This window comes from Silurus aristotelis (assembly GCF_946808225.1).
Source record: "Silurus aristotelis genome assembly, chromosome: 8".
Lineage (NCBI taxonomy): Eukaryota > Metazoa > Chordata > Actinopteri > Siluriformes > Siluridae > Silurus > Silurus aristotelis.
Genome location: NC_139581.1, coordinates 1054282 through 1066781, shown reverse-complemented (window position 1 = coordinate 1066781; position 12500 = coordinate 1054282). Strand labels below are relative to the sequence as shown.

General features: G+C 40.3%; 2 protein-coding genes across 6 annotated transcripts in view; one reads left to right on the top strand and one right to left on the bottom strand.

Moving 5' to 3' along the window:
* The window catches only part of LOC310729657 (glycogenin-1-like), a 12296-nt gene extending 5561 nt beyond the window's left edge, over nt 1-6735 (top strand). The window contains exons 5-7 of one of the 3 annotated variants that reach the window (XM_083548106.1): nt 2-128; nt 898-1144; nt 4453-6735. In XM_083548106.1, coding sequence (XP_083404232.1) covers nt 2-128; nt 898-1144; nt 4453-4623 — 545 coding nt within the window. In that variant the 3' untranslated portion in view covers nt 4624-6735. The other 2 variants (XM_083548107.1, XM_083548108.1) reach the window with 2 other exon arrangements.
* A 4695-nt stretch (nt 6736-11430) lies between these two features.
* The window catches only part of slc35g2a (solute carrier family 35 member G2a), a 2604-nt gene continuing 1534 nt past the window's right edge, over nt 11431-12500 (bottom strand). For all 3 annotated transcript variants that reach the window (XM_083548726.1, XM_083548728.1, XM_083548727.1), the window contains 2 exons: nt 12415-12500; nt 11431-12005 (listed from right to left, as the gene is read on the bottom strand). The exon at nt 12415-12500 is cut by the window's right edge and continues 134 nt beyond it. In XM_083548726.1, coding sequence (XP_083404852.1) covers nt 11811-12005; nt 12415-12500 — 281 coding nt within the window. In that variant the 3' untranslated portion in view covers nt 11431-11810. The remainder of the gene's footprint in view (nt 12006-12414) is intronic.

Sequence of the window (12500 nt, the reverse complement as noted above, 5' to 3'; positions counted from 1 at the left end):
GGTGGAGATCAGGGTGTGTTAAACAGTTATTTTAGTGACTGGGCTACAGCTGATATCGCTAAACACCTTCCCTTCATCTATAACCTGAGCAGTGTGTCCATCTACACTTATCCACCGGCGTTCAGACGGTGAGTCTACACACACACACACACACACACACACACACACACACACACACACAGAGAGAGCTCTGTAACGAGAGATAGCAGATACACACAAACACTAGTAGACACAGTAGAGATATCGCTCCTCTAACTACATGGTTGTGATTTGAAATTTAATTTAGGTTGTCAATATCGATGTAGTTTGGGACGTGAACAGGGACGTTGTTTGGAATGTGATTTGGGACCTGATTTGAATTGTGATTTGGAACATGGATGTGGCTTGGAACGTGATATAGAACGTGATTTAGGATGTGATTTGGAATGTGTTTTGGAGGTGAATATAGACGTAGTTTGGAACGTGATTTTGGGACGTGATTTGAATCGTGATTTTGGGATGTGATTTGAATCGTAATTTGTAACATGGACGTAGTTTGGAATGTGATTTGGGATGTAATTTAGGATGTTGATATAGATGTAGTTTGGAACGTGATTTTAAACACCTATTTGGACATAGTCATAGACAGTGGTATGGAACATGATTTGGGACGCGGTTTGAAACAAGGACTTGAATAAAGGCATGCTTTCAATATGGGATGTTATTTGGGATTGGAATAGGAACATGGTTTGTGATGGGGGGCCGAGTTTGTGACGTGATTTTGGGTAACAGTAATCCCACACATGAAATAGGTTGAATGCATGAAAAGTCGACATCTCTCAGTTTCTTAAGGTAAGAAAGTTTGTTCCTCTTTTCACTTACCGTCTGGCAGTTATAAACACTCCCTGTTTCCTGCAGGTTCGGCCACAATGCCAAGGTGATCCACTTCCTGGGTGAGAAGAAGCCGTGGGACTCTCAGTCTGGTGATGATGACGGTGGTGATAAAGAGACCAGCAGTGAGACTGGGGGTGGTGGTTTTTCCTCTCTCTATCCTGATTACACTCAGCAGTGGTGGCATGTGTTTAAGTCGTCAGTGCTGCCGTTCCTCTCGAAGGAGTACCACACAATACACACTATACCGGTCTCAGACACGCCCAGCACTGAGGTAACAATTTACATCACCTTCACCAGGTCCTTCATGATGCTACAACATTTCATTATAAAATTTCTTCCTCAGCAATTAAATCATTTTTTGGGATTAAAAAGCAGAACCAAATATGAATTCAGTTCAAATTAGTTTTATTTATGTGGTGTTTTTAACAGTGGACATTTTCTGGAAGCAGTTTTACAAGATTAAGATGTTATGAAGTTGGAATGCAGAAGTTTAGTGCCTACAAGTTTGTTCCTTATGATGAACAATCATAAGGCCCTAATGAGCAAATCCGTGGTGACTGTGGTGAATATATATATCTTTAGGAACCATCCTCACACAGTGGCCTCCAACTGAACAGAACTCCATCCAGAGGTAGAACGTCTGGATGAATCAGGAAGATCTACTGTTGTTCAATCAATAGGATCATGTGACTAAAGATTAAATGTGACTGTTAAGAACCTGATCTGCATAAACATTCAGTATCCAATCTATTCAAGAGCATTTTTACATTTTCTGCCCCGTCTATCTCACGTAATGACAACATCTGCTGCCAAGAATTAGCAAGAAATTCAGTTCATGCGCAGCAGATCCCAGAATCCAGTTTGAGAAGTACGTACACGCAATATTCAGAAACTTATCAGAAAAAGCGTATTTATTTACATTCATCTCATTCATACAGTGCATCCTGAAAGTCTTCACAGAGCTTCACTTTTTCTACATTTTGTTATTTTACAGCTTTAACCCAGTCAGTTGCACAAATCAGGTCACTCTTTTCGAGTGTTTCGAGCCCGGATAAATGTGGAGGGTGATGTTATGAAGGTCATCCAGCGTAAAACATGTGCCAAATCGAACATGCGGATCATGAATAAGAATTTATGATGCTGCCACCACATGCTTCACTGTAGGGATGGTATTGGCCAGAGGATGAGCGGTGCCTGGTTTCCTCCAGACATGACGCTTGGCATTCAGGCCAAAGAGTTCAATCTTTGTTTCTCATGGTCCGAGAGTCCTTCCGGTGCCTTTTGGCAAACTGCAGGTGGGCTGTCATGCGTCTTTTACTGAGGAATGGCTTCCATCTGGCCACTCTACCATACAGGCCTGATTGGTGGAGTGCTGCAGAAATGGTTGTTCTTCTGGAAGGTTTGCCTCTCTCCACAGAGAAACATTGGAGCTCTTTCAGGGTGACCATCAGGTTCTTGGTCACCTCCCTGCCTAAGCCCCCCCCATCACTTAGTTTGGCCAGGCGGCTCTGCTCTAGGAAGAGTCCTGGTGGTTCTAAACTTCTTACATTAACAGATGATGGAGGCCACTGTGGTCATTCAATTCAATTCAATTCAATTCAATTCATTTTTATTTGTTTTGAGCTTTTAATAATGAACATTGTCTCAGAGCAGCTTTACACAGATAATGTGGTAATAAAAATGAAGATGTTCTTTATAAGTGTAAGTTTGTCCCTGATGGACAAGTCGGTTGAGACTGTGGTGAAGGAAGAACTCCCTGAGATGCAGAAGGAAGAAACCTTGAGAGGAACCAGACTCAAGAGGGAACCTCATCCTCATCTGGGTTCCACCAAATGTCCATTGTTACATAAACAATGTTGAGGTGCAGTGATGGAGATCAGAGCAAACTGTAGTCCTGGGTCAGTGTAGCAGACTGTTGATATTAACTACAGTCCAAATCCATCCTCAAAGCTCCTGTTCTTACTCTGGAATTTCATGGATCTTCAGCGTGTTGATGAGAAACATCTCCAGCTGCACAGAGTCGCCACCAATCGAACAGAACACCATCCAGAGGCAGACCAGGACGAAGTGGGAAGATCCGAGGAGGGGAGAGAAGCAGGAACAGTGATTACTGGAACCTCAGGAGCATGTTTAACTCGACCAAGAGAGAGAGAGAGAGAGAGAGAGAGAGAAAGAGAGGGGTGATGGGGGGGGGTGATCAGGGTGAAAGTAGGAACAAGACTCACTGTAGCAGCAGAACTAAAAGGGAGAAGCAGAAGGAAACACAGACATGAGGATCTCTGGGATAAGAGACGACCCACCACACCACCATCAAAAACCTAAGTGAACGTGTGAGAGTGAGGAGACGACAGCATCCAAATATCCCAGTTCACCAAACACTCCATATCCATGATCCTCCAGATCTGCTCCTTTACCTCACAAACACCTACTGACTAAACACTCCACTAAATAAATATTTGTTCAGCCTCGACTTGAACACTGAGACTGTGTCTGAGTCCCAACACTGATTGGTTATATATATATATATATATATATATAAATTAGCAAAGATTTCAAACAAACTTCTTTGATGTTGTCATTTTGAAGTTTTGTTTGTAGAACTTTGAGAAAAGGAATGAATTTAATCCATTTTGGAATAAAGCTGTAAAATAACAAAATGTGTAAAAAGTGGAGTGCTGTGAAGACTTTTTGGATTCACTGTACATCTGAGCAACCTTGGGGGTTAAGGGTCTTGCTCAGGGGCCCAAAGTGGCAGCTTGGTATGGCTGGGATTTGAGTTCATGACCTTCAGATCCAAAATCCAACACTATAACCACTAAGCTACCACCTCCCATACAGTCAAAACTCACTTCCTGTTTATCCGGAACGAATCCTAATTAAACAGTACTAATTTTGGAGAAATCTGGACAGGCTTCATTAATCATCTCTCATAAATTGTATTCTCTCTACTTCAGGAATCAATTCTTGCTTCTGCAGTGATTAGGTAACAGTTCTCTCAATTTCAATTTACTGTTATTTGTATAGAACTTGAACCAGTGGACATGATGATATGAAAAAAGAAACCTTGAGAATTAATAGACACAGGAAACCCATTCTCATCTACAGGAGGTGACACCAAAGGTCCATTTATTACAGTTCCATCATTGATATTTGAGTAAACCTTCATCATGGTTAGTGGGTTTGTTCACCATCCACCCAAATATCAAGTGGTACTATTTGGAGGTCCATTTGTTTGGAGCCATACTTAGCAGAAGTTCATCAGAACATTATCAGGGAATCAGGATGGATCAGAAGGATTGTCATGTGGTCTCTACTGTGGCAAGCTGTGATGGACAGGAGATCAGATAAAGAATGCTAATAGAGTCTCTCTGCATTCATCGTGCACCAAATAACTAAATGGAGAGAACTTTTGGAGATCCAGGAAAGACCTTCAAAAGTTGGTGGAGTCAGAAAAGCTGAGAAAACACTGTATGAAATATTTATTAGCAGGCATGTGTAAAACACTGCTCTGTGTGTGTGTGTGTGTGTGTGTGTGTGTGTGTGTGTGTGTGTGTGTGTGTGTGTGTGTGCACCTCTCAACAGAAGAGTGTGCATGCTGAGGCAGCACAGCAGGAGGAGCATGTTCCTCCGCCAGTTCCTCGAACCTCCTCTCTGGAAAGGAAGCAGAAATGGGAGCAGGGAGATGCTGATTATCTCGGAGAGGACTCGTTCACACACATTGAGAGGAAACTCGAATCTTTCCTAAAGTGAACAACACACACACACACACACACACACACACACACACACACACACACACACACACACACACACACACATCAGATTATACTTTCAAAAGTAGGGATGCACCGATACTGATGTTCCGAGCAAAAAAAAAACAACAACGCTCTGGCGTGTTGCTCTTGGCGATCATATGCTATCGCCAAGGCAACGAAAGTTTAATAAGCAATAAAAATCTGACTTTATAACCAGCTGAACGTAAACGCTTTTTAAAACGTGAAGTAAAACCTGCTCTTCTCCTTCCAAGCTAAAGAACCTAGCTCGCTATTTTTAACTAATGACAGCTAGATAAGAACAATACTAGCATCCCAAGTGCATGAACAAACCCTGTGTGTAATCTTCTTCAACTAGCGAAACGTGTAGCTAATGCTTTCTGTATCTATAACGTCAAATACTAAAATACTAAACAAGTAGAAAAATTGATACCGGTGCATCCCTGAGTCTTTTTTTTCTTTTTAATGCAAAAAAAATTACCTCAAAATCCGAACATGTGTCTCAGTCTTCCACACAAAGTTTCTTTCACTCTCACCTTTGTGATTGATTGCAATATTCTCAAGTGGGCAGGGTTTCAAGTGGTCTCAATTGGCTGGTTGGGATTAGGGTTGCAAAATTCCATGGGAATTCACTGAATTAATGGGAATAAACTGTGAATTTACTAAATTGCAGTTTAGCCAATAACAGGGAAATTTAGTGTAGTTAAAAAAAAATGTATATTACTTGGGTAAATTTATTTTATCTATGGTATTAAAGTTTAACTAGCAATTACCAAAATTGATTTTTAACAATAGCTCGGCAGCCAGTAAATCAGATATGCTAAATGTAAGCTTGCACTCTTTCATTGACAATTTATTCAGTTACCTTCTGATAGCCAGTTTTCAGTTCTCATACAAAAGTACAGTCACAAGTTTGGACACATTACTATTTTTAATGTTTTTATAAAAAGTCTCTTATGCTCATCAAGCCTGCATTTATTTGATCAAAAATACAGAACAAAACAGTGATATTTTGAAATATATATTAAGAAATATCTATAATTGTTAAACTTACAATTAAATAAAAATTTCTTAAAAAAAAAAAAAATCTGCATTAGTTTGCATGTGTCAGCTTATGACCAAACAAAATGTTTAAAATTATGTTTGTATATGAATATATACATTAATAAATGCATGCATTTCCACCAAATTTCTAATTAATTTCCATAAATTACCATAAATTCCTGGTACATTTTTAACTTCAAAATTCTGCAGATAAAGTTCCCATGGAAATTTTCCGCACCTTTGCAACCCTACTTGTGACGCGAAAGCGAACGAACAGAAGTCTGATAACGGGAAGACCCTGACGATGATCTGCTCTGTAGTGCCATAATGGACACAAAAGGGGGCGGAGCTTCGAGCAAAATGCTTCAAACATTTACGGCATCTATCCAGAGTGTCCTACAACTGAGCAGGGGAGGGTTAAGGGCCTTGCTCAAGGGCCCAGCAGTGGCAGCTTTGGTGGTGGTGGGATTTGAACTTGTGACCTTCCGATCCTAAGTCTAAGTCCAATGCCTTAACCACTGAGCTCCCACCTTCCCTTTAAAGAGCTGTAAAATAGATTAAAAGTATAAAACGTAGCACTTCTGGGAAATTTATCATGCTAGTTTTAGAATGCTGTTGTTTCTATTACAGTTAGCACTTATTTTTTCCACACCACAAACCAACGCTGCCTTCATGTTCCCTTCAGTCGTAATTACTGTGAGCTTCAGAAACAATGTTTTGACTTTCAGCCTGTAATCCTGGTCTAGAAAAGATGTAGCTAGATACCTTCGGTGTTGAACTATTAATTAAATTTTCCTCACAGATCATGAGCTTGGGTCTGAAGCATCATCACTTTACATTACTAAGAAATAAGATAAGAAAATATTAGAGTTATGTTACAGGAAGTGAATGTGATCCTGATTGTTCCAGGGAAAATCCACTCAACAGGAACCACCACCAACCACTCTGTTAGCATTAATGTATTAGCATAAATGAGTATTTAAGGCCTTATATACTCAAACTCTGAGAAGAATGTTTACCACAAATAAAGAATTAGCATTTCGGCTTTTTGTGTTCTTTTATAAACACACATACACACACGACACACACACACACACACACACACACACACACACACACACACACACACACACACAATAATCATTATCAGCATTGTTAGTAATATTATATTATACTATATTATTATTAGTATTATTAGTATATCTTATTAGCATTGTGAGCATTTCCTTTTTTGACTTCAAAAAAATCATTAGCCAATTATGTCATTCATCCATGTTAGCTTTCAAACAATTAGCGATTTTAGCATTTTCATATGTTTAGTTTGTTTTGTTTTCTGTAGCAAAGTTTCATCTTCTACCCTCTGCCTCATTAGAAACAGTAGTACATTCTGGAATTATTGTACAGCACACACGGGACTTTTACACAACATATTTTCCATGAATATTTTTTTAATTAATATTTTTTGAATTTTTTTAATGGTACAAAATTCAGATGTCCATAACAGTTACAGTTATTTCGAATAAAACACGTTTTTACATAACCGCATAAGTTTTAGACCGAATGAAATGATGTTTAATGATTTGGGGAACAACACTGACACCTAGTGTTTAATTTCACCCAAACGGTCAGGTTTATAACAAATTTCTTCTGGCTTCTCCCATTAGGGGGCGCCACAGCGTATTCACGATCCGCATGTTTGATTTGGCACATGTTTTACGCTGGATGTCCTTCCTAACGCAACCCTTCCCATTTATCCGGGCTTGGGACCGGCACTAAGAGTGCACTGGCCTGTGCAACCGTAATGGCTGGGGTTGGTTCCCTGACCAGGGATCGAACCCAGGCCGCAGCGGTGGGAGCACCACATCCTAACCACTAGACCACCAGGGAACTCCCAGCGGTCAGGTTTACTTTGAAGAAAGGATTTTAGTGATCGTACATACGATGTACAGTATTCAGTCCTGAAAGTCCTCATTACCTCAGGAAGGTACTTGTGGGGCTTATCAAAACCACTGGAATGTGATTTTCCATGTTCTTTCTTGTTTCCTTGCATTACATGAATGTAAACATCACCTTTTCATTTCATATTAGTTACAGTCACTGCATTAGTACTTCGTTACGTTACCGTGTTAAACACGTTCACGTCAACTACAGCAGCGAGTTTTATCAATAATCTTCTGGAATTGTCGATATTAATTAGATCTCCATCTGACCCCACAGAGCTCCACTGGGACTGTCTAGAATCAACGTTCCGTTACACTCTAGATGATGGAGCTCCACTTAAAACCAAAATTATCAGGGAGACAAAAATCAGCACAGTGGTATAATGATCATACACACACCTTAAAACAGACCACCCGAAAATTAGAACGTAAATGACGTCAAACAAAATGAACAATATTTCAAATAGCAGGAAGGAGAATCTCCTGAGTTCTAGAAAATCTCTTAGTGCTGCAGATCAGCATATTTCTCCTCCCTCATAAAAAATAACAAGCAGAATCCTAGATTTTTATTCTGTACTGCAGCAAAATGAACAGGAAATAAAAGCACTGCACTCACATGCACACCATCAATATGTAGTAATGATTTCATCAACTTTTTAATAATAAAATTGAAAACATCAGAAATCCAGACGATTCAAATAAATCCTAAACTATTTATATAAACTTGAAGATAATCAGGGACTCTGCTGTACAGACATCTAGGGGAAGTTCATTCCACCACCTCGGTGCCAGAACAGAGAAGAGCCTTGAAGTGTACTTACCTCTCATTCTGAGAGAAGGTGGTACCAGTGGAGCAGTGCTGGAGAATCTCAGACAGCGGGGTGCAGTGCGAGATGTGATGAGGTCACTGAGGTAAGATGGTGCTGGTCCATTTTTGGCCTTGTAGGCATCATCAGTGTTTAGAATCTGATCCATGCAGCTACTGGAAGCCAGTAAAGGAGCAGCAGTGGGGTGGTGTGGGAGAACTTAGGCAGGTTGAACACAAGTCGTGCAGCTGCATTTTGGATCATTTGCAGTGGACGAATCGCGTTTAGATGAAGACCTGCCATTACAATCCCTCGCCTACAAGTTTCTTCAAACAGATCATTCCAGAGGGAATTGAACCTGTTTTAAAATAATAATAAACTCTTCCATTAGCACTGGTTTTGTACCTGAATCCTTCAAACTGCAGTTATCAACCCCCTAATTAAAAAACCTGACCTTCACCCTGTCAGCTGTCCAACTACAGTCCAATATCATGTCAAGACAAGTCAAGAAGCTTTTATTGTCCTTTCAACCATATATATCAGATGCAGTACACAGTGAAATTAAACATCGTTCCTCCTGAACCCTGATGCTACATTCCACAATATAGAGCTACATCACAGAAAACACAGGGTTAAGGACTAGTAAGTGTCCTTGCCACATAAAGTGCATCGTGTGCAACCTGGCGCAAACAGTGCAAAGACAACACAAGACAATGTAGGACAAATACACAAAACACAAAATAGCGCCACCAGTAAACCTGTTGTATATTACACACTGCGGTGTGTAAAAGAGAACTGAGTACAGGAGTGAACATTGTAATTAAACAAAAATGTAAAAAAAAAATGTTGTGCAAAAGAGCAATAGCAGCAGTCAAAAACCTCCTCTTTATCTCCAAGATTCTAGAAAAGGTTGTAGCACAGCAGTTCTGCTCACATCTACTGAGGAACAACATTTATGAAATGTATCAGTCAGGATTTCTGCCTCATCATAGCACAGAGACGGCGCTAGTTAAGGTGGTAAATGACTGTTATTGGCCTCTGATCAGGGTTTTGTCTCTTTACCTGTTTTGCTCGACCTCAGTGCAGCTTTTCACACCATTGATCATCATCTCCTGCTTGCTGGACTGGAGAACGTTGTTGGAATAAAGGGAACAGCTCTCTCCTGGCTCAGGTCTTAATTGCCAGATGAGAGAGATCAGCTTAACAATGTTGAAAAGTGTGTAAAGGACATTAGACAGTGGATGCTTGATAACTTTCTTCTGCTCAACTCAGATAAGACAGAAGTACTTTTACTAGGACCACATGCAGCTAAAATAAAAATAAAATACTACTACTGACGTATAAAGCACTTAACGCTCTCACGCCGCAGTATCTGAGTGAACTTCTGTACCATCATCCTCCACGCCTACTTAGATCAAAAGGTGCAGGCTATTTGTTGGTACCTCAAATAATGAAGACTCCAGCAGGGGGCAGATGTTTCTCTTATAAACCCCACAGTTATGGAACAACCTTCCAATCAGTGTTCGGGACTCAGACACAGTCTCAGTGTTCAAGTCGAGGCTGAACACATTTATTTAGTGGAGTCTTTAGTCAAGTCAAGTCAAGTCAAGTCAAGTCAAGTTTATTTGTATAGCGCTTTTCACAACAGACATTGTCTCAAAGCAGCTTTACAGAAAACAAAAAAAGTCAGTAGGTGTTTGTGAGGTGTTTGTGAGGTAAAGGAGCAGATCTGGAGGGATCATGGATATGGAGTGTTTGGTGAACTGGGATATTTGTATGCTGTCGTCTCCTCACTCTCACACGTTCACTCAGGTTTGTTGATGGTGGTGTGGTGGGCCGTCTCTTATCCCAGAGGTCCTCATGTCTGTGGTACCTTTTGGCTCTTGCTTTAAGTTCTGCTGCTACAGTGAGTCTTACTGGAGTCCAAAATGCACAGTGACAATAACTTTCATACAACAAATCAGGAGACTTAATAATCCACATGCTTCTCTTTCTGTCACCCTCTTCTCTCTCTCTCTCTCTCTCTCTCTCTCTCTCTCTCTCTCTCTCTCTCACTCTCTCACTCCTCTTCTCTCTCTCTCTCTCTCTCTCTCTCTCTCTCTCTCTCTCTCTCTGTCAAGTTAAACATGCTCCTGAGGTTCCAGTGATCACTGTTCCTGCCCCTCTCCCCTCTGTAGATCTTCCCACTTCATCCTGGTCTGCCTCTGGATGGTGTTTTCTTCAATTAGAGGCGACTCTGTGCAGCTGGAGATGTTTCTCATCAACGCCCTGGAGATCCATGAAATTCTGGAGTAAGAACAGGAGCTTTGAGGATTTGGACTGTAGTTAATATCAACAGTCTGCTACACGACTCAGGACTACAGTTTGTTCTGATCTCCATCACTGCACCTCAACATCGTTTATCTGTAATAAATGGACATTTGGTGGCACCCAGATGAGGTTGAGGTTCCCTCTTGAGTCTGGTCCTTCTTCATCTCAGGGAGTTTTTCCTTCACCACAGTCTCCACCGGCTTGTTCATCAGGGACAAACTTACACTTATAAAAAACATCTTCATTTTTATATCCACATTATCTGTGTAAAGCTGCTCTGAGACAATGTTCATTATTAAAAGTGCGAAACAAATAAACCTGAATTGAATTAAATTAACTGTACATGCGTCTGAGGTACCAGTGATCCTGTCACTTGCTTCTTTCCAGACCTGCCCGATCATTCTTAATACAACTTGGTGCTGCTGAGGATGGTTTTACACAAACAGCCTAAATATCCATGAGGATCCTGTTGAGGAAACTCAAGAATAATTAGGATGGATTTGGGATTTTTAACAGGCAATGTCGCTCAGGTTTTTATGATTTAGATTTTTTTAATTTGGTGGCAGAGTGCTCATATGAGCAACATGCTAGGTCAACTTTAGATTGGAGTGTCTGGAGTGTCATGGTAATTCTTTATGTCATTACAGCACATCCTGAAGTTGAAAAAAACAAAAATGCCACACCTTTGATGATAAATTCATCTTAATTGTGTGAAATATCATTGAAGGACCAAGTTTCTTTTGTCATTTAAGTTAGCGCAGCTACAAATGCTCAAACAATCACCACATTTTGAGCAATCAGAGCTCAGGATCCAGTAGGGCTGTGGTGCAATTAGAGAGTTGGGGGTTAGTTTGCATATCATGAATATTCAAAATATATGAATACATTTAGTTTCTATTATTTTCAATGCTTTTAATAGTGGAATTAAATAATTCTATTTATATTTACATACACAACAGTTCATCAGTGGTCCTGCAGGGGAAAGAAACTGTCATTTGAGGGTAATTAATATTAAAATTTTATAAGATGGAACTCGATACTCTGTTTATCTCGATCCTTTAGCGTTATTTTACAGATGAGTCGATTATCTCCTTGTACTCCTCCGTCTCTCGCTTTCCACCACGGACGAGTCTGACAAGACCGAGCGCGAGGACGCTGCCGATGATAACAACGGAGCCAATGACATCATAGGTGGAGGGGAGGAGTCGCAGCACAAGCAGTTGCAGGATCATTGCCACCACCAGCTCCAGGTGCTGCACCTGCACAACACACACACATTCTAGCTAAAAGTGACTTTAACGTTAGCATTTCTGCCATCTTTTATTCTTTACAATCAACAAAAGCTGAGAAGGAAGCAATAACGCTTATTCTAACTATTTTATTATAATGCTAATTTGTATGGTAGCTAGTTTGCTATCATGTTCATTTTGTGCTAGCTTGTCTACTATAAATGCTAGTTTGTGCTTTAGCTATTTTACTATGAAGCTACTTTGTGTACTAGCTAATTAGTTATAATGAAAATGTTTTCATTGTATCCTTACTATAATTCTAATTTGTCCTAAAGCTTAAACATAGCCTACACACACACACACACACACACACACACACACTGAATGAGTGTATGTTAGATGACTCAGTTAGACTAGATGTGTATATAATGTCTGTTACCGTGCTGACTACTGCAGGGTGAAGGCGTTGCAGGCCGTAATAAACCCCCAAGAAGGCGACGGTAGAGCAGAAGCAGATGGATATGA